At 42.4% G+C, this 22,259-nt stretch overlaps 3 protein-coding genes across 5 annotated transcripts in view; all 3 read left to right on the top strand.

Moving 5' to 3' along the window:
• blot (solute carrier family member bloated tubules) overlaps positions 1 to 3,732 on the top strand; it is a 28,878-nt gene extending 25,146 nt beyond the window's left edge. For all 3 annotated transcript variants that reach the window (XM_018007619.2, XM_089468782.1, XM_018007620.2), the window contains 3 exons: positions 1,008 to 1,153; positions 1,212 to 1,348; positions 1,407 to 3,732. In XM_018007619.2, the coding sequence (XP_017863108.1) occupies positions 1,008 to 1,153; positions 1,212 to 1,348; positions 1,407 to 3,156 (2,033 nt within the window). In that variant the 3' untranslated portion in view covers positions 3,157 to 3,732. The remainder of the gene's footprint in view (positions 1 to 1,007; positions 1,154 to 1,211; positions 1,349 to 1,406) is intronic.
• A 9,402-nt stretch (positions 3,733 to 13,134) lies between these two features.
• LOC108612249 (uncharacterized) lies at positions 13,135 to 18,414 on the top strand. Its single transcript, XM_089466626.1, has 3 exons — positions 13,135 to 13,367; positions 16,002 to 16,070; positions 16,137 to 18,414. Exons 1-3 carry the CDS (start codon positions 13,365 to 13,367, stop codon positions 17,961 to 17,963), a joined length of 1,899 nt encoding a protein of 632 aa, XP_089322752.1. The 5' UTR covers positions 13,135 to 13,364; the 3' UTR covers positions 17,964 to 18,414.
• Positions 18,415 to 18,553: 139 nt separating this feature from the next.
• LOC108614666 (uncharacterized) lies at positions 18,554 to 21,983 on the top strand. The gene is made up of 2 exons (XM_089466625.1): positions 18,554 to 19,542; positions 19,598 to 21,983. The coding sequence occupies exons 1-2, from the start codon at positions 19,396 to 19,398 to the stop codon at positions 21,947 to 21,949; spliced, it is 2,499 nt and encodes an 832-aa protein (XP_089322751.1). The 5' UTR covers positions 18,554 to 19,395; the 3' UTR covers positions 21,950 to 21,983.
• Positions 21,984 to 22,259: the final 276 nt, after the last annotated feature.

A 22,259-nucleotide genomic window follows, 5' to 3' on the forward strand; every position in this document is an offset into this window, starting at 1 on the left:
AACCAAGAAAAACAAAGGAAAATGAAAACTGAAGAAAAACAAAAATGAAAAACAAAAACACAATTGTAACGAAGAAACAAACGATATTCAAAAATGAGCAATATGAGCAACATACTAATAATGGCAAAAAGCAAAAATGAAAAAAACTGCAAATTACGACACAACACCTTCGAAAAAGACCTCAGTATAATACACATAATGCTGGGTGCTGCAGAGGAATGCCATAGCCGTATCGCCCCTTTTTTTCACCATATTGATATATAATATTATTTTAAATTAATTACAATGCCTTCGAGTTGTGGATTGGGAAATGCGTGAGTGTGATTGCAATTGGCAAACCCCATGCAATAATTTTTATTTTGAAAGTCGAATTTAAATCGCATTTGAATTTATGTTCAAATTTGAATTTGATATGCGGTTACCCTAATATATGTATAGAAATATGCAAATCAGCAAGACAGCTGGCAACGCTGTTAATAACAAATATCGGCCATCCAATTACAGTAGGTGTGAAATGTTACAAATATGTAAATCAGATTGATAGCTGGCACATATAAAAATCAAAAATTAACTTGAGACTTGATCCACCTAAAAAACCAATTAGTGAGAGTTAATCGTTGCGATTATGTTAATTTTTGTACTGGGTGGCCACATTAATGATAATATTTAAAATCATTTTTAAGCGTAGTTAGCAAAATTCAGGCTGAGTGCTATGAAACGTTATGTTTAGCAGTTTAACGTTTCATTACACTACGTTACGTTGCTACATTCTGGTTGGCGGCAACGTTTGTTGTAATAGAGCGTACGTAGTAGGAGTTAACATTACGTTACGTAACTTCTGGGCAAATTTCCTTGTGCTAGCTGACAACGCTAGCTGAGTGCTATGAACTTTAAAGCGGAAGTAGAGGTGATCATGAATTTAACTTCCAGTCATAAACATCGTTACATACCTTTAATTCTTCATAATTAATTCTTAATTTAAATATATAAATTATAATCTCAAACAGGGGCCAGCATCATTAGCCGCTTTGCATCTTGGGTGTCAGCTATATGGATATCCTTGCAGGCTGTGCTTGCGCTGGGCTACATAGGCATGTTTGCCTCCAACGGGATCCCATTTCGCGAGTGCGTGGGCAACCTGAAGCTGAGCATGGTAAGACTTCTCATATTGAATTTAAGTAATCTGTAAAGCTGACGCGCTCTGCTTGCAGCAAGGATATACGGTGACGGGCAACAGCGGACAGGAGTGCTTGCAGCAGACCTTTCTAACGCCCTTCTGGCGCAATCCGCTCTACTTTGGACTGCTGGCTGCGGGTCTAATTGGTCTGTGGATAGTGGTTATGTTGTGGTATGTATGAGCAGGTTGAGACTATTCATTTTTAGCTAATTTAAACTTTCCTTGGTAGCACGCACAATGCCAAAGTCCTGCGCCGCAGCTTGTTTGTCTATGGCCTGGTGGGGCTTTGTTTGCTCTGCGCCTTGACTGGCTGGGAGGTGCGCAACTCCTTCTCCCGCCACTACTTTCCCGAGCTGTGGGCCTTTGACCGCACATTGCTCGCCGAGAGCAACATCTGGTTCAATGCCTTGATGCAGGTGTTGTTCTCCTTGAACTGCGGCTTTGGCGCCATGCCCATGGTGACGGGCAAGTTCCTCTACAAGGGCGACGCAGTGCGCACCTCCGTGGTCTATCTGTGCTTCAATCTGCTGATCAATGCCATTGCCGTGACCCTGTTCATGGTTCAGTTCGATTTCTCGTCCAATGGCTTCCCGCTTATGGACGAGCTGAAGCCGCTGACTGCCATCTATGATCGGGTTCTCTATGGCGCTCAGTCGGAGGGCGAGCTGCTGCGTCATCTGATACCCTCGTTGATCTATGCGCTGATCATCTTGTCGGCGCTCGTCTCCATCACCGTCGCCGTCTATACATCGACGCGCTTGGTGCCCCGTCGGCCCAGCTATGTCATTTGCCTGATTGCCTTGGTGGTGGCCGTCATGTCGTTCGCGGCGCCCAAGTTCCTGATTGCCCGAGTCCTGGACTCACGCATTGTGGGCACTCTGGTCATTACGGCGCTGGTGTTCGAGTTGATTGCCATCACGTGGATCTATGGCGCCAAGAATATCTATACGGATCTGGAGTTCTCGATCGGACGGCCCATCTTCCGCGGCTGGATGTGGATGTGGTGTAGCTGCCCGGCCATTCTGACGGGCATTTTAGTGTGGTGGTGCGCCGACGACGATCAGTTCGATCTGCTGGCGGGCTACTTGCCCCGCTGGGCGCCCATTCTGTTCGCCCTGGCGGTGATCATGATTATCGCTTGCATACAGATCTTCCGGCAGGTGGAATACAATTTCTTTGGCATGATCTGCGAGGCCTCGAAGCCAGCCAAGGAATGGGGTCCAGCCGATCCACTGGCGCGCCACTCGTGGAAGCAATGGCGTTCCGTCTGCCAGGACACCGGAAGGCGTGACTTCACCCTGCGTCGTCGCGGCACTCGTGACTACACGCACTCCATCAAGAAGGGCCAGTACTCGAGTGGCCAAAAGCTCGGCGCCAATGGTCAGACAGCGCATCCACAGCAGACGCACTGGAAGTCCTCCACGCCGGGCAACAGCTCGCCCAACTACAGCGGCTCCATGTTTGGCGACTCGGCCATCGAGGAGGACATTAGCGTGGACAAGTTTCCAGGCATCACGCAGCAGTATGTGCCATTCCAGGCCAGCGATGGCAAGCCGCTCAGATACTCGCAGCGGGCACGCCAAACAGCGCAGCCACAGACGCTGACTCGCCTGCCGCCGGGTCCGACGACAGTGGAGAAGCACCGCGAGGTGGTATACATAAGGCGGCTGTCGGATGGCGGCAGCGGCAGCCATGCCACACGCATTGAGATATCGCCATCCAACGAGTCGATTACCTATGGCAATGGCAAGGCCAACGGTAACGCCAATCTGGCCATGTCCCGCAACCCTTTGGGCCGCTCCACTGGCTGCCTGGCGCCGGCGCCGGCGCATAATCCGAGTCACATCAAGCGCTCGGCCAGTTCCGTGGTGAATGTCAACACGCACAAGCTACCTCCGCCGACGTCCGCGGCTGCCGGCGATCACATCTGTTGGCGCAAGTTCAACATCAATCCCGAGGAATACTCCACGGAGCTGTGAGCTGTGTGAGCTGTGAGCTGACGGTAACGAAGCATTCACATCCAAAAGACTTGTCGCATCCAAAATAAGAGAAAGCATGTATCTGAATCTGTGCAGATCTATCTTTAAGCTACGAACCACTACTACGAACTATGCCCATATGCAAAGTGTATCTTCTAGTTTTCAACTGTACATATATATAGAGATAGAGATAGAGATAAAGATAATGATAATGATAAAAGATTAGTTTAGTTTGAATAGCCGCCTAAGCAAATTTTGATATACACACAATTCAGTTGTCATTCAGCCGCCACAACTAAGCAGAGTAACGTGTAGTTAAGCTTTATCTTAGACCTCTAGACACTTTCGATGTATTTTGTGAATGCCTGTGCGTATGTGTTGTGTATGTGTTTATGTATTTTGTATGAGTCTGTTAAACATTTTTTTTAGTTTGTCCAATATGATAACGATAATAATTATAATAATGCTTATCATAAAAAAAGTTAGTGTACGAAACTGCGTTTAGTTATTAGTCAACTGCACAACGATTACAGAAACGATATAATGTAATAAAAAATATAATTAGTAAATTATAAATGAGTGTGTTTTTATTTATATAAAATATACATGTGTATATAAATACAAGCTATAGAGATGTTAGGTATTTATATTGCATACAACAAATGCCATTGCATACTTTTTCGCGCATCATAAATACTAGCTGAGAAAAATCTATTGCATGCTTTTAGGCATGAAAATAAGTATTCATAACAGACCTGCACAATGAGAGCTATAAATAGAGCTGTTGCGTTTCGTGCTGATTAGAAAAGAATTCTCTTAGTTAAATTTGGAACAAAAAAGTCTACCAAATATATTCTTTATCTTTTTTTTTTTTAATATCATAAATAATTAGCATTTATTATGCAATAGAAAAGAATTGCTTTTTAAATTAATATTCTCTTTTTACAATATAATTACTATTATAAAAATATAATTTTTATTTTTACTGCGAAGGTTTTTGCCCGTTTCTGCTAAAATAAGAACATTAATTTATACGTATATTTTTTCATTTTTTATAATGCTTGTTAGACTATGATTAAAATCACAAATTGTTTATTGTATGCGTCATAAATAATAATAGCTATTTAAACCTGAATGCTAATATGTTTAATATGTATTCTTAGGCAACATATTCCACTAAATGAGATCAGGTTTTTATTTTGGAATGACTTTTAATGAATAGAAATCGAGTTTTGGTTAATTTCAATTATATATATATATATTTACTACAGTCACTAGAACGGTAAAAAAAACAATTACGCCCACTCCTTCGAGTTATACTTTGGTAGCTCTTGAAGAACTCACAGAAGTCGTGATTAGCCAAAAATATATGGGCAACTAACTGACTTGCGGTTGCAGTTTCCAAGCATAAACTTTGTGTACATATTACAGCCATAATGATGGGTCTATAATCGAAAAGAATCATTAGACATGATGTCTACAAGCGTATAAAAGATATAATTATAATATATAAAGGTAGATACGTATACCCGCCGTAGCTAATGGCCAAACAAGTGACTGATTTATGTCTTCAGCATTTGTGAAAATATCATTAATGCCCACACTAAAATGCTAATCGGTGTGCTCAACAGCTACACTTAGATACACAGATATACATAGTTAGATAGATACATCTACGTGCCAAATAGCATATGATTTTGTATCTTTCGTATCTTTATCTCATGGCTTGGCTTAAGCTGGAACCGCAATGCTTCCTTTGTTTTGCATAACTCAAGTCTTTGTGGCTTCGAGCATATTTATATAGTATGTATATATCTACATTTATATACGTATCTACAAATATATTTCCAGCTGACTTATTTGTTGACTGATGAATTTTATACAAATTTGATACACTCGAGGTGAACTTGATTTTTGTTGCTGCTGTTATTTTAGTTTGTATTTATTTATTTTTTTGTTTGTGAAATATGTAGAAGCATCTTTGCAGAAGCGGCTGAACAAGTTTTGTTCGCAGTATCATACGAAATTCAAATTAAAGCTAATAAATAGTTAGGCGCTCGGTTGGGTTTTTTTTTCTTATTTTACTTCTTTTTTTTTTTTTGGCTGCAAGCTATACGCGCTGCGGTCACAGCCTTTGCCTAAAACCAAATTATATTTCTATTTACTTATTTATATATTTATATTTTTTATGCTTTTTCATTATCTATCGATTTCATTTAAATACGCTGAAAATCTGAAAACTTGTCCAAGTAACCTTCGGCAAAGAGAGACCAAATATAGTCTGGGGTGTGGCCGGACTTAAGTGCGTTGACAGGTGGCAACGCTGTGAATTGAGCGCAGCAAGGGGCAAAGGATGCTCCATTAGCATAGCTGTGACAGCGATTAACTTTGCTCAGTTTAAGCTATCGATTACGTTTCGTTGACGTAACTTGGCTTACGTAATTAAGAAGCCGATGTCGTGTAGAAGCGATGGGAATAGCAACAGGTTACAAAGGATTTGTCATAGCATAATTATGACACTGATGAACTTTCAGTTATCGATTAATCGGCAGCAATTAATTAAAGCCAGCAGCCGATGTCATGTAGTAAAGCAACAGGTTGAAAAGGATTCGTCATAGCATAATTATGACAGTGATGGACCGAACTCAATTTCCGTTATTGATGGCCTCTAATCAATTCAAGCTCAGCATTTTACACAAAATCAGCATAGTCCCGCATTCGTTTAGCAAACTTGAACCCGAAAATCCCCTGTATAATTAAATATACCTAAAACAGGCCGACGATAGCCATAAATTTGTATATAAATTGTAAATAATAAACTTGATAATTTGCATGTGAAACTTGTAAAAAATCAAATTTTTGGCCGACAAGCCTAAGAGCCTTTCTGTCTCTGAGATTACACCAAATTCATATGTATTTAAGTGTGATTGTGTGTGAGTGATTGTTTGTCTCGCTGTACGTTTCTATATGTACATTCGTATCAAGCAGGCAAACCAGTTCGTATTTAAATAAAATAACTCGTTCGGCGCGTCATTTATTTTAAATTAATTTGGAATATCGAATTTTTGATTATTTTTATTTGGCTCACAAATTTGACCAAGACAAGTAGAATGTTTTAAGCAGCATCTTAAAGCCAGTTGAGCCCACCATTATTATAAATATATCGATACACGTACATGGATATTTCGATATACATATACTGAGACGTATGTTTATATGTATGTGTGTGGTTGTTCATTATGTGTGGCTACATTTGATGTATATTTCTAAAATTGCTTTTGTTTTGACTCGCGACGCCGATCACCTAACAGCCTTGTGTCTGTCGGCGCGTGTGACCGACACTGCTCCAATTTTTTTTGGCTTAATTCGCACTAAAAATCAAAAAAAAAAAAAAAAAAAAAAGATCTGCGAAAATTCAAGACTTTGCTTCTTCTTGTTTGCAGATTAACTAGGCTAATTTACAGGCCTGACTATTGAGCTGTAGTACAACACTCTTGGATGGCCATAAATCAAAACTGAGAGTCAGTCGAAACACCTTCCGTTTGGCCGTTTTGGCCCGAGCTGAACTTGAAAGCCAAATGAATAATTGGCTCAATCACAAGTTCGAAGAGATTTATATGAATTCAAGAAGCTATATATTTTACGAGGCTCGCAGTTCATTTACTCAAATTTCAGACGCTAAGAGCTCTTCGCGTTTTATTCAAATTTTAGAACTTGTTTTCTTCAGTTTCAATTGGAGATGATGTATGTAAACGATGTCCAAAGTTTGATAATCCGATTTTATTTAGTCGACATACAGCTGGTTGAGCATTGAAGCTCAGCTCTTGGCCCCTTGACGCTCGGCTAATTACAATAAAATCTTGATTAATGGCGAACATCTTCTTGAAAAGAAACTTTCGCTTAAGCTGGCCGCGCTGCGTGTAAGCTGAAATTACATAATTCCCACACAAAAGTATTCTGAGCAACAGGTTTTCAGTGGAATCCGATAAGCATCGTATCCCAGCTCCAAACTGTGACCCTCATGAGCACAAGGATTTCAATGCCAATGGCCGGCAATTGGGCCAATAAATTGGCCAGGCTGAAACTGGTTGGCAGCTGGGCCAGTTACCCTGTTGCCCTGATGCCTGACTGAGCGTGTCCTTGATACGACTTAGTTATTAATGGTTTCTCCTCTCGCGTTTTTAATGGAAGAGCAAACACGTTTTCTTTTCGATTTTGTTTTTTTTTTGACAACTTGATAGCCCCACACTCTGTACTCAGACTCGGCGCTTGGGTTTAATGAAATTTCACAGCAGCTAATAATAAATGTTAAGTTGAATCCAAAATAAACCGTTAGAATCGTGGGATAAATAAATAAACATCGACTGTCATCACTTATTCGTTGAAATATCAATATATCAATAAAATTGTTGCTATTCAAATGACGTATTTTATGTTAAATGTTAAATGTTAATAATGGCGAAAGTTATAGCGCTACAAATTGGACAAGAACATAAAAAGAATGAAAACAAAGTCAAAATAAAACATAACGGATTCCATCGCCTGAAATATAAAGTTTGCCAATCAAACGGAAATCGAAAGTTGCTTTAAGCACAGCCTTACAAATTTGCAAGCGATTTGAATAAAATATTCCACTAATTCTGCTAATTTTAATTCCCGCACATCGTAAAACCCATGCAAGCAGTGTGTCTAGCTGATGAGCTCCAAAATAGGTTAGATTTTGGAAAAAAAGTAGGTTAAAATGCAGAAAGAACTGCTGTCTAGGAGAACCTACAAAAAGTAGTAAATATATTTAACTAATTATTTGCAGTGACATTTTTTTGCTCTTAAGAATAATAAAATAAAAAATCAAACAATAATTTGGCACACAATATGTAGTTTTTTTTTTTTATTATTTTCTCTTAGCATTTTCTTCAAGAATTTCCTCTAAGAGCTTCCTCGAAATATTTACTTTAAGTATTTCCTCTAAGAACTTCCTCCAAGTCCTCACACACTTATTTTCACTTTACAGCACTGAACTAGTGACCCCCACCAGGCCTGAGCGACTGAAGAAATGCTGCAGCTGCTGCCCTTTATATAGGGCGACTTTCACTCAGACACTAGGTCGTGCTCAACTGTTGCGCCCGGAGAGAGTTAGGGCTCGTTGCAGTCGAGCCTTAAGTGACCAATGGGAGCACTCTCTGCATTCTAGCTTCGTTTTACTTCGTGAGTTGCTCTTGTTCGTCCCTTGCAGACAAACAGACGGTAGAGACAGTCTGTGAGTTAGACGGAGAGACAGAGGGAGAGACGGACATACGAACATACATATGTATGTATGTATGGCAAACAAACACGCATAATTAAATCGGATTAACTCAGTACGTTGCTTTTGAATATATGTATGTGCTTGATTTGGCTAAATGGTGATATGCTAAATAGCTTATGTACACTAATATTTATAATATGATAATTATTATTCTACAGTTATGTTAGTATTGCATAGTCTGCCTTAATTTCTGGCTATTCCACTCCATACTCAGTTTTAATGGATTTCCTTCTGAAATTGGCTAGATCTAGCCTGAAATAGGCTAAGCTGGCTACACTGCCTTCATGCTTTCAATGAATATTTTCTCGGAAACCTAATTTGAAGCATTCATATTTAGCATAGAAACTGAGTCAATTCTAGACTTTTCCATATTATGGTAAACAAAAGACCAGAAGCGAGCTTTGTTCTCCAGATTCCGAGTGTATCCCACACCTTATCAGTTCTATTTCAATTTACCGTAAACTTCCTTAAACTCAAAAATAGCCAAAATTGAAACATAAATTATAACAAATAACTTAAATCTGAAACCGAACTAGTTGGTCGAGTCTGGTTGGGTCTGTCTGATAGTCGGCTCATTTACATAAATATAAATCTAAAGCAGCTTGACAAGTAATAAAATTTGCTCTGCCTTGACTAGTATGTAGATGTGATCACATACATAAATACATATATGTATGTATATAAAGGATACATTTGCATAAATCATAAGCACAATTTAAAATGTCCAAAAAGTTGTATTCTTTTGTGCTGCGCAGCAAATTCTGACATTTGCTAGTATAGGTATATGTAAGTGTATGTGTATGTATATGTATATGCATATGTATATAATACATGTCTGTTCTTTGTTCTTTTTATGATGTTTTACTTTTAGATCCGCCAATTTATAATATATACAAAGCTGGCGAATCATGTGAAAGAGTAATATGAGAAATCGCAAAGCCTATGCCATAATATTTAGTCTATAGGCCATATAATAGATGGCTTTGATTATAATTTTAAAGAGCTGTGCGTGAGGCTCTTTAATTACGCATAGACAGTTATTGATACATTTCTTCCTTGCTGTCATTTAACACCTAAAATGGAAATATTGACGCATGAATTTAAATTAATAAACTTGCTTTTAATTAAACCAGATATTTTAGCTATAATAAAAAGTTACATGTTATTTCCGTAATATAAAAAAAAAAAAAAAAACAAAAACAAAAACAAAGGGTTATCTTCTCTAAAATGTTGCTAATTTATACACATACATAAATACCATAGCTATACATGCATATATATTATATTATTTTATACTATATACAACATTGTCTAGAATCTGGTTAGACATCGCTGTCAATACATCTGGCTTTGGCCCATGTCATGGACATCGGGTGCGTTAATTTGACAAGCCAGTTTTGTAATTAATTTTAATCAATTTTATGCGCACACACGCACATACACAGACACTCTCTGTTTGATCAATCAAATAGAGAAAAAGCTGAGTATTGGCACGTTCTTCGCTCATTTGCATCTTTACATCGCAGTTGGATAACACTCAAGCTTTAATTTCGTTTCATCATAGCAACAGACACATGTTGCAAGCAGCCATGATGCCGCCGAAAACTATTTAGTTTTCTTTCCTCTATCAAGTTTTTGGCATGATTTTTCTGAATTACAATTCAGTTTTTTTATTATTATTATTTTCTTGTCACAATGACTTCTCGAAAATGTCAGCCGATGTCATTGCCTCTGTGCAAAGCAAGTTGCGACCCGAATGGTCAGCATCACAGTGCACAGCGCCGAGCATCGTTCATCTGGTCATCTGATCTCCGTCTAGGTGGAGGTTTCCCCATAAAAAAGAATATCTAATAGGCGGATGCATAAGTGTGTGCTTGTGACGGTCATCCAAGCAATTAGCTTCTTGGGGTGACTTCCTAAAGCCAAACTGTTTACGAGTCTGCCTCATTTAGGAGCATTTGATGGCCCCTGCCATTGCATAGCACTCACTGTGCAGCACGCAATTATGACTGCTAACACACATCGCTGATAGCCACTTTAGCAGATAGATATAAACAGCTTTTAATAATGTCATTCGAACTAGAAGCGTGTACACTGAGAGAATTTCTGGCGACGAAACTATTGACAAATAGCTAAATAGCTGCATAGCATGGCTATTTGCAAATCAATTTGCAGACGGAAGAACGCTTTTCTTGGTTCTTTTTACTCCCTTCTCATTTTGGCTTTCCGACCTACCTCTTCTGTTTTTCTGCTGCATACCTCCCTCTTCCCTCATCACTTCTTACTCAGCATTTGCCTCATTCTTTAGTTTTCTTTTCTCTTCAATCTGCGTTTTTCTCTTCTCTTCTCCCTTTTCCCTTCTCTCTTTCCCTTTTTCCCGTTTTCTTTTATCTCTCCGTCAGAATATTTTCCTCTTCTCTTTTCTGTTCCCTATTTTTTCTACGTATTAATATTTTCTTGCCTCCGCTCTTCTCCGTTCTCTCTTCTCTCAACTCTCTTCCCGTTTACTTTTTTTTTGCCTTCCCTCTTCTCTCATCCCACTTCCTTCTTCCTTCTTCTCACGTCCCCTTGTGTCTGCCCACCTGACTCTTCCTGCTGGGCTTTCTCCCCTCTACTTTCACACTCTTTTTTCTGAGTGTATACTTTTGTTTTCTGTCTCTTATATCTCCCCATTTTCCCTCTTCCCACTTGGGATCATTCTAGACTGTTTTCTCTGATCCTACCCTTTTCTTTTAACCCTTTCTGTTTTAACTTTTCGCTTTTTCGCAATTCTTCAGATTTTCTTTAGTTCTTCCTCATGTCAGCATCCATCAATCTTCCTTAACTCAATCAATTTTTGTTCAGTGTGACACAGAACCAGATCTGAAGAATATTTTGTGTATTAACAAATTGCAGTCGCTCTCTATAATTGATTTTTGCTTAAATCTATATCTGCTTTCACTGGCTGTCGACAAGTGTATTTATTCACTTGTCCACACACAGATCAAACGCCAATTGTTGTCCCGTTTAGCACTTCATTCATGAAAAAGTGATCTAGATACGCGACAAGCGACAAATATTTGAAATATGCAAAGCCGTCGTCAGCTCGATGAGCATCAGTTTCAGATTTTGATGGGCCTCGAGTGTCTTTTTGTTGCTGTTGTCGCGTGGGCAGCAGCCAAAATGGTTCAGCTCGGAGCCGTTTTAACGACACTTTGGCGTGACTGCCGCTTGAGCATGTTTTGGGCATCACAAATTAATAAATGCAGCTTAAAATAATAATGAACAAAAAAAAAAAGAAGAGAATTGGAAACCCGTTTGGCTGCTGCTGTTGCTGCTGCTGCTGCTTCGACTGCTGCTGTCAGCCGCTCGGACGCGCAAAAATGATGCGCCAATGGCTTCAGTTGCACTGGCTCTGGCACTCGCATATCTCGCATTCGCATCTCTGCATCTCCATCTCCATCTGGCTGCATCTTTTTTGTTTTTATTGAAAAACTAAATGTGTACGGGCGATAGTCGAGCGTGTGTGTTTGCTCATGTTGTTGTTGTTTTTTATGTTTTTTTTCATTTTGCGTTTAAAGGTCATTTGGTTATTGGGGCTGCAGCGTCTGTGTGTGCGCCTACCTTAACATTCAGAGCTCAATTCCAAAGTTGGACGACACGACTGACCCGCCATACGCACCAGCAGCACCAGCATCAGCATCATCGCCAGCATCAGCAACCGGTTCATCTTCATCTCTGTTGCTTTAGGCCTAATCTCAGCCACAAACAGCTGTAATCTCTGTGAGCCATGCCTGGCCATGTTTGCACTTAGACAACGCCTGCATGGAATGCAGCAGCAGCAGCAGCAGTGGCAGCGGCAGCTAATTTCATTTGCAACTCAACTAAATAGCTATTTGCCCATTGCTTCGCATCGATTCAAGCCTTGAAAGCGATTGCCAAAATTACAACATCTTCGTCTTCGAATGTTAATCTCGTTTACAAATTAGACTTGGCATGACAATATGTTTAACACACGGCGACCACATTATCCAGGGGCGTTCAAATTACTCAAAGCGAGCACCAACAACAACAGCCAGAAAAAAAAAAAAAAAAAAACTAAAGAAACTTAAATCAAAATAGAGAAGAAGAAGAAAAAAAAAGAGTTCAAGCTGAGGAATTGGTCTGGGCTTAGACCCAGTCAATAGTCTTCTAATATATTTGCACAAATAAAAGTAGCTAAATAGAAAAGTCAATATAAAAATCAACAAAATTTTTAGGCATTGTCTCAGGTGCTGATGACGATGCTGATGTTGCTGCTGTGATTTTTTCTATTTTTATTGATTTGCATATTTTAAAATTTAATAAACTATGATTATTATGTTTTAGTGCGTTCAGTTATGTTATGCGACTGTTGAAAGGCAACAACAATAGCATCAAGAGCACCGCTCGCCACAGCGGCTGCGCAGCTGCCGAGCGACTGAGACTCGCGTTCGAATACCTGGCCGAAAACTGGCAACGGGTTGGTCAGTTGTTGGCGTCAGCGTCTTTGTTGGCAGCATCTTCACTCGTTGCGAGTGTTAACAGCTGTCGCCCAGGTCGTCGTCGTCGTCGTCGTCGCCGTCGCAGCAGCAGCAGCAGCAGCAGCAGCAGAAGCGGCAGCAGCAACGGCGACAGCGTTGGATCTGACGCCCCGAGTATATATAAGTAGAGAATCCACAAGTTTTGATGCTTTAGTTGCTAGCCCAGAGTCGACCCAGAAGTTGAGGCAATTTTTTTGCTCGGCATCGATCCAAAATTCAATTCACCATTGAATTTTGATACGATCGACAAACTCAAGGATTATACACGAAACACAATAAACTGTCGGGATATATATTCTCTGTATAAAAAATATATATAAACGTTTTCTGGCTGCCGTCCGTTGCAGTTAAAAGTGCTCAATATGGTAACTAAACCTAGCTCCAATGTGTATTGAAAATAAAAGACAATCGTGATAAAAAGTGTTTAAAAAGAAGTGTTGCTAAAAGCGAAAAGAAAGAAAACACAATCGAACGAACCACAAAAATCAATTATTCGTACTTTGCCTTTGCTATATACTGTATATATACTCTATATAAATTTGTATGTATAACAAGGCAGAGCAGGTGCAGAGCTCTGTTTATCTTACGATCCAAGTGACATTTAGAGTTTATGTATTTAATCGTAATTACACGTCCGGTTGGGCCACATTGTGCCAGTGCTAGTGAGCGAACGGCAATATCTTTAGTCACATTACGCATACGCCCATTGTGCCCACGTGGATAGAGCAACGTGAACGTGGTCTGCACCGTGTGGCATTCTGTGGCAGGCTAGCTCAGCTGTCAGCAATTGCGTCTTTAATCATTAACATGACTTTCAGTTGGCAGCAGAAGCTCTGGCTGGCATCGTTTTAGCCAGGGCTTCTATGTCAACGCAGCGAATGAGATGAAAACTTGTTTGCATCGTTTGCAAATTATCCATACATTTCATGGATTGACATTTGAATTGGCATATTTAGGCAAATGACCATTAAATGTTGCCTTTAGTTATAGCTCGATGTAAAATTCTTGGCTGTGCCATTGAGAGATGATCAACGTCGATCGGCTCATTAACTGCATCAAGTTCGTTGCCTAAGTCTTTCGATTGCAGCATTCAGTTGTACGGCAAAAGATCAAAGACGCGATTGGAAGTGCCAAAGGCAGATTAAAGAGGCCTAAAACCCATAAAGATGATATATTGAGGAGCAATTAGTGCTCATGGAGTAAAAAATAAATCAAAGCAAAAAGAATATTCAAGAATTTTATATTTAAATCCAATTTATATCTAGAGAAATATAACATTTATTCTTTTTGGGCTTAACATTATTTATTATTTAACTTTTCATTTGATTTTCAAATCAATCAGAAGTGGTTCGTGTTTTTCCAATTTGAAAATCACCTAATCCACTTTACATAAATCATCTGAAAAGTCTTCATTAATGGAAACTTGTAGCATTCGCTCACTTTCGTTGATGGCTTGACCTAAATGAGCGTCGTCATTGACGTTTCCGATATGAACGCAAGGTCAGATCGGTTGTAAAACAAATTAATTAACCATAAATTAGCATACTAAATTACAGTCAAATGAAAAACCAAATGAAGAAGAACTAATATGACATAAGGACTCAGTACGTCTAGACTAATAGGTCTTTATGTTCTTAATATCAGAGATAACATCACTTCATTAGGCTTTTTATGAGGTAATCCAAAAAAAAAAAAAAAAAAAAAAAAAAAAGCAAAAACTGGAAGCGGATGTTTCTTTGATATTGTTTCACTTTCCAGCTTCGAGGTGTTAACTAAGCTCCATGTTCAGCATCTACACGATTCAAGCAATTGAATATAAAACGAGTTTAGACTATCTCGATTAAATTTCAAGTTCATTAACAACCAAATTTTAAAATTCATTTACATTTCAATATGCTATGAATTGTGTGTGGTTGCTGTCTTTTTAAAGATCTGACGATAACTCAAACTTTCGACTAGAATACCTACGAATTTACATATATCTATTTATATTATATATGTATAGAAAAGATTCTTTTGTTGTAGGAATTTGGGCATATGGCCTCAGTTTTATGGCGTCGATCAATGATTAGTGCGTATGCTAATTTGGTTTTAGCGACGACTTCAGCTTTTCTCACATTAATGGCGGGTCGCAGATTATTATTATATAATCGCGTAGTCTCTGACAAAAAAAAAAAAAAAAAACTAGTCAGCCAGAATTTTTGTTGGCTGACTGCCGTAGCTGGTTTATAGCATAATTAGCTATTTCTGTAGATGGTAACCGCACGGACATTAGTTATCAAGAAATTGTCAGTGATTTTGAGATGTCCGCAAATTAATTGCAGTCATAGCCATTTACCACTTTCGTTAACGTTCTCCGTTGACGACCTTGCCCAGATCGCATAATATGCAAATTATAAGACATTAGATTCGTTGACAGCCACGGAAGAAGGTTTAATCTATGCTGATTTTATTTTATTAATTTATTCATTTTTGTTTGTTTTGTGGTCAGACATCTTGTCTCCAAAGTCAATTAATTATTTCACCTGTATTTTGTCGTTTTGCTTTTCATTGTGATATTCGTGGTTTTAATTGGTTTGTGGATCAGAGATTTAAGAGCACAATCGAGTTTGGCTAGGTTTCGGATCGCTACCGTGACCTAGAGATGATGTCAAAGTTGAATGCCTTCGACTCAACACTCTACACGCTAACATCTTTATTGTAATTGCCAGTTATTTGTTGTTGTTGCTGTTGTTGTTATATGTAAATGGCAGACATCGTCTGAACTTTAACAAACGACTTTTGTGCCGTTAAACGTTGCTGTCTATGCTTTAACAGTGTTGCCTTGCATTTAGACCTAGAGCAAATCACTTTAGCACCAAGTATTAGACAACAATTCGATAAGGTACTTAGCTCAGGTGTCAGCGATTGTGGCAAGCTAACAGCCAAGCAACTTCATTTGAACATCTTCGTTAGCCATCCGTACTAACTCGATTTATTTCTGTTTCGTTCTCCCACAGAGAAGTGCACTTTTTGTCTTGGCGCTTTGCGCTGTGGCTTTTGCCACCGCATCGGCTGACACGCATGTGGTAAGTACAGAGAAATCTAACCAAAATACAGTACAGATCATTCATAGATTAATTGATGAATTTCAGCGTAAGGCTCGCGCTGTAGAGGGATACTCCTATCCTGTACCAGATGTGCCATTTGTTTTGCCGCCGCGCACCACTTTGCCACCTGTGACATATAGGCCACAGCCACCAGTGACCACTACGCCTCGACCAACTCTACCACCAACCACCAGGCCTCCCATTCGTACTCCTCCACCTCCAACCTACTTGCCACCCACGAACAAGCCTCAGCCTCCAGTGACTACTCGCCGACCAACTCTACCACCAACCACAAGGCCTCCCATTCGTACTCCTCCACCTCCAACCTACTTGCCACCCACGAACAGGCCTCAGCCTCCAGTGACTACTCGCCGACCAACTCTACCACCAACCACAAGGCCTCCGATTCGCACTACTCCGGCACCAACCTACTTACCTCCTACGAATAGGCCACAGCCACCTGTGACAACGAGGCCCCCAGTAGTTATCACCACCCGCAGGCCAACACCTCCGACAACCCGTGCGACTAGGCCTCCAGTGATCACTACCACTCGCCCACCAGTCACCCGCCCACCAACTACGTACTTGCCTCCCTCAACTACCCGTAGGCCAACAACGACTACCCGTAGGCCAACAACGACTACCCGTAGGGTAATAACCACACCGGTTACCCGTAGTCCCCCACCCAGTACTGTAGGACCAACCTATCTGCCTCCTACAAACAAACCCCAGCCCCCAGTAATTATTACCACCCGTAAGCCAACACCTCCGCCAACTCGTGCGAGCACCACTCGTCCACCAATCACCCGTCCACCAACCACGTACTTGCCTCCCTCAACTACCCGTAGGCCAACACCTCCGACAACCCGTGCGACTAGGCCTCCAGTGATTACTACCACTCGTCCACCAGTCACCCGCCCACCAACTACGTACTTGCCTCCCTCAACTACCCGTAGGCCAACAACGACTACCCGTAGGCCAACAACGACTACCCGTAGGGTAATAACCACACCGGTTACCCGTAGTCCCCCACCCAGTACTGTAGGACCAACCTATCTGCCTCCTACAAACAAACCCCAGCCCCCAGTAATTATTACCACCCGTAAGCCAACACCTCCGCCAACTCGTGCGAGCACCACTCGTCCACCAATCACCCGTCCACCAACCACGTACTTGCCTCCCTCAACTACCCGTAGGACAACAACGACTACCCCTAGGCCAACAACGACTACCCGTAGGCCAACAACGACTACCCGTAGGGTAATAACCACACCGATTACCCGTAGACCCCCACCCAGTACTGTAGGACCAACCTATTTGCCTCCTACAAACAAACCCCAGCCCCCAGTAATTATTACCACCCGTAAGCCAACACCTCCGCCAACCCGTGCGACTACCACTCGTCCACCAATCACCCGTCCACCAACCACGTACTTGCCTCCCTCAACTACCCGTAGGACAACAACGACTACTCCTAGGCCAACAACGACTACCCGTAGGCCAACAACGACTACCCGTAGGATAATAACCACACCGATTACCCGTAGGCCCACACCCAGTACTGTAGGACCAACGTATCTGCCTCCTACAAACAAACCCCAGCCCCCAGTAATTATTACCACCCGTAAGCCAACACCTCCGCCAACTCGTGCGAGCACCACTCGTCCACCAATCACCCGTCCACCAACCACGTACTTGCCTCCATCGACCACCCGTAAAGTAACACCTCCGCCAACCCGTACGACTCCAATCATAATTACCACCCAGAGGATAACGACCCCTAGGACCACCAGGACTATTGTGACAACACCGAAGCCGACCAAGCACGTGGGCTACGATTATCCAAAACCAAGCATTCCCTTTGACTTTTAAGCACCCGTACAGCAGCACAGTTATAGCCGTCGATGAATTCAACGACGCTCGAAAGGCAGATGGGTGACATTTCATTTCATTTTAATTGAAATATTATTGTCTGAGGGAGGGGATGCAATAACTGATGCTCTCTAAATATATCTAGCAATGCAAATGCCAACCATATCTATAGGGCTAGATACATCTAGTCAATGCAGTCGAAAAGATTTTTACAGCGTTTCATGAGGGTGCTCCAAATTGCGATACCACTGAAGCGTCAGCAAGAATTCAACTTGTTTGTTTTTATGAATTAATGAATCGCATACTCATACAATTAGGGATCACTGTATATGTATCTAACTTTTTGTAAACTTCTTAAATATGTACTATAATACGCTCTCTTGCTATGTTTTATGTCTCCCGTCTCAAGACTATTTAGCTCTATGTTCAAATAAAATGAAAACAAACACCATTTATAATCAATTGTAGAGACTCAACCAAACTGGGTTTATGAAATGTGGTTTCAATGCATATTCAATTGGACAACGGGAAGTGTTTTCAGCGCTTGCTATTATTATTATTAATATTAAGTTGTTGTTTTCTAAAGTTATGCTAAGAGCAGATAAAAGTCGCGTAAGGTTGAAACTTCAAAAAAGTGGATCGTATGACTTTATCGAAAGGTTTGTATTAGATGTGATGAATGAGACGTGACTCGAAATTTAGATGCATGATGAGCATTGCACGATGATTATGATGATCATATATAGGAATGCATGATCAAATATACATATAATGATTGTCGTATAAGGATGTTAGCACTGGCATGATATGAACTTAGATATGCATGCTGGTGTATATAATGATGATTAGCATAATGATGTTAGCACTGATATGATAAGGTCTTACAATATTTCAGGAGTTTTAGATGGAAGTTGATCTCTTTTATGTATGTTATATAAATATTCAAGTAAATTTAGTCCATCAACAATTTCAGTTCATCTGTCGAAATATCAACTTTTGGGCTAGTGTCAAATGTTGTTTAATTAGCCTTAAAACTATTTAAATTCGATAATTACTTTATTCAGCTTGACTTTGCACTCAATTGAGCAGAGTTTTAGGCACTTCGGCTAAGCAATTGTTGCTCGTTTCGGATTCTTTATCGCGTGCATGGCTCGGCGCGATCTTGTGCTGTTCATGGTGGCTGCCTTTGAAGTATCTCATTTTCTTTTCCACACCGAGATCGGGCGCACGAAATCATTTAGGCAATTAATTTATTTGTCTATTATTTTGCTTTCGTATGTTAAACTTTCTAATTAGCTGCTGAAGTGCAGCCGCAAGTTTTTTAGGGGCTGCTAGGCCGCAGCTGCAAGCAGTCGTCTTTGCGATTCGCGATGAGGAAGTCGCGTCCGGTGCGCCAACAGATACCGATATCCACAATTTTTACTGTGAAAAAATGTTTATAAAGCCAAGAGTGCAGCCGGAGCCCGACTTACACGATAAATCGCTGCGGGATCCACATCCTGCCAAAGGCGGCGCAAAGCAAAAGGCTAATAGCGGCCGCTGGCCACGGACTATGGGCCTGCTCTATGTGTACACAATTGTGAGACGAGTGCTATTAGATCAGTGCAGGGCGAATAAAACTTTCCATTTTACAGATGTCTCTTATGGTCGTCAAGGTCGCATCAACAGCAGCCTTATATCAACAGCAGCAACAGCAGCAGCAGCAGCAGCAGCAGCAGCAGTTACTCAACCAGATTGAGGGCCAGACGCTGTCGGAGACAACGCCCAGCACTGAAAGTGACGACAACTCGAGTCAAGAGGCGGAACGTTTAAACATTGAGAAGATGCGTGCCAAGTTGCAGCAATTGCAGCACGAGCAGCAGCAGCAATATCGTCTGCAGCAGCAGCAGATGCAGCTGCATCTGCAGCAAATGCAACAGCAGCTCCACCTGCACGCCAACGATGTGGAGGATCTGGAGGTGGAGAGTGGCACAGGTGGTGCTAGTGGTGTTGGTGGTGGTGCTGGCGAAACTGCCTACTTATTGGAGCGTGCCGACGATGTTGCGCCCATTTACGGAACATGGCGCACGAAAGCGAGACGACCCCAGCCGCCAGGCGTCGGCAGCAGCAGCAGCAACGGCAACAGCAACGGCAACGGCAACGGGCTGCAGCACGCAACGCCTGATGATGGCGACGCTGGCGATAATCATCTGTATGAGCGGCTGCCTAAGCGAGCCGTCACCATGACGCCGCTGCGTGATCTTTTGCGCGATCAGCTGCCCCGCCCACCGCGCCTCTCCACGCAGCGGCCGCCCTCATCGGCGGCGGCGTTGCTGCGGCGCCAATACTCCGAGACGCCAGGCACGCTGGCTATGCGCGATGATTACAAGCCGAAGCCGTTTCACTTTCCCTTCGACGGTCCGCTGCCGGAGCAGTTCAAGAAGGGCGAGGCGGAGCGCCTGAACAACATCCAGGACATCTTGCACAACATGCACATCAACAATCCGCTGCCCAGCAAGATGCCCGGCCTGGTCATGATGCCCACCGGGCTGCACATTGCGGGCAGCTACAAGAACCTCAAGTCCAGTGGCATAGCCAACTTCTTTCGGGGCAAGCGCAGCAAGAAGCAGATGCAGTTCAGCATTCCGCTGCCCATGTTTCCCATGGGCGTGCCGATGCCCCTGTACCCAGGTGCGCCACATCAGCGCGTAGCCATCGAGCAGCTGTATCCATATAAGCCGCGCTCCCCACAGGACATCAATTTGCTGGCCCTGCAGCAGGCGCCCGTTAGCAAGCCCAGCTCCAAGAAGAAGCACAAGAAGCAGAAGCAGCAGCAGCAGGAGCAGAGCAACTACAACAACATGCTGCTGGAGCACGGCAGCCAGCAACACTTCTTGGTCGACCCATTTCTGCAGAGCTTTCCGCCCATCATAGCGCTGAATGCGACGCGCCAGCCGCAGCACAAGCGCATTCCCTTCAAGGTGAACCTGGACATCTACCCGGTGCTGCCACCCTCTAGGCCCACGTCCGTGCTGCGCAGTCCCTACCCGAGCGACTACGCAGTGCCCACAGCCGGTGCGCTGGCTGCCTCGCCGGGCTCCATCTATGCGCAGCCGCAGCTGCAGCAGAGTCTGTACCAGACGTCCTTCAAGTTCCCCACGCAGCCGCCCAGCCACCTGCCCATGATCTTTCCCGATCAGTCCATCCGCTACAGCCAGCAGCAGGCAGTCTACCAGTCCGGCAAGTATGCGCCGCAGTCCCAGCAGAACGATGACTGCGTCTATGGCCCAGCCGTGAGCAGCAGCAGCGGCAATGCCAATAGTGGAGCCGTGGAGAGCAGCAGCAATCAGATAATGCTGCATCTGAATGTCTTTCCCAAGCAGAAGCCTTCGCCAGTGGTGCGCGCCTCCACCAATCCCTTTTACAATCACAACTTTTCGGGCTTGCAGCGCAATACTTTCAGCGCCAGCGACCGGGAGCAGCCACTGCCCAAGCCACCGAGTCCCGTCGAGCCGCGACAGGTGTCTGCCACACAGTCACAGCAGCAGCAGCAGCAACCGCAGCAGCAACAACAGCAGCAGCAGCAGCAGCAGCAGCAGCAACAACAGCAGCAGCAGCAGCAGCAGCAGCAGCAACAACAGCAGCGGCAGCAACAGCAGCAACAGCAGCAGCAACAGCAGCAGCAGCAGCAGAACCACACTCAACAACAACAGCAACAACAACCTGTAAATCAACCGATTTCACGCAGCGACAATCTCTCGCTCATTGACTTTGAGCATCCCATTGTCGCAGCCGAGGTGCCGCAGCCGCCCCAATTACCGCAACCTGCTGCATTCACCGGCCACCCAGCTCTGTCCTCCAATTATGGAGGACGTTACAGCGTTCAAGGCGAACATATTCGCTATCACAAGAATCCCGATCAACTGGCTGCCGAGGCACAAACAGCTTCGCTCTTTCGCTTTCCCGTTGAGGATCTGATACAGTTCCAGGTGGATGATGCGCTCTAAATCGTTCTAGTTGTAGGACTTATCTATATAACAATATGCATATAATAAATACATTAAATATTTTTAGTGTTTATATCAAAACGAGAGTTGCTTTTTGAACAGGATAGATTTTGCGAGAGAGAGAGAGAGAGAGTGAGAGAAAGAGAGAGAGAGATAGAGAAGGAAATCTGCTTATGGGAAAACGGAAAATCATAGAGATCCATTCACTTTACGATTTCCTTATATGAACTGGACTAATTGAGAGTCCCTTTACCTTAAACTGGAACTTGGCTTGATTTAGATTTTGTAGTTGTTTAAAAATTGGAGAGTT

This window comes from Drosophila arizonae, chromosome 4 (assembly GCF_054131065.1).
Source record: "Drosophila arizonae isolate 15081-1271.41 chromosome 4, UAZ_ARI_1.0, whole genome shotgun sequence".
In the NCBI taxonomy this organism is placed as follows: Eukaryota; Metazoa; Arthropoda; class Insecta; order Diptera; family Drosophilidae; genus Drosophila; species Drosophila arizonae.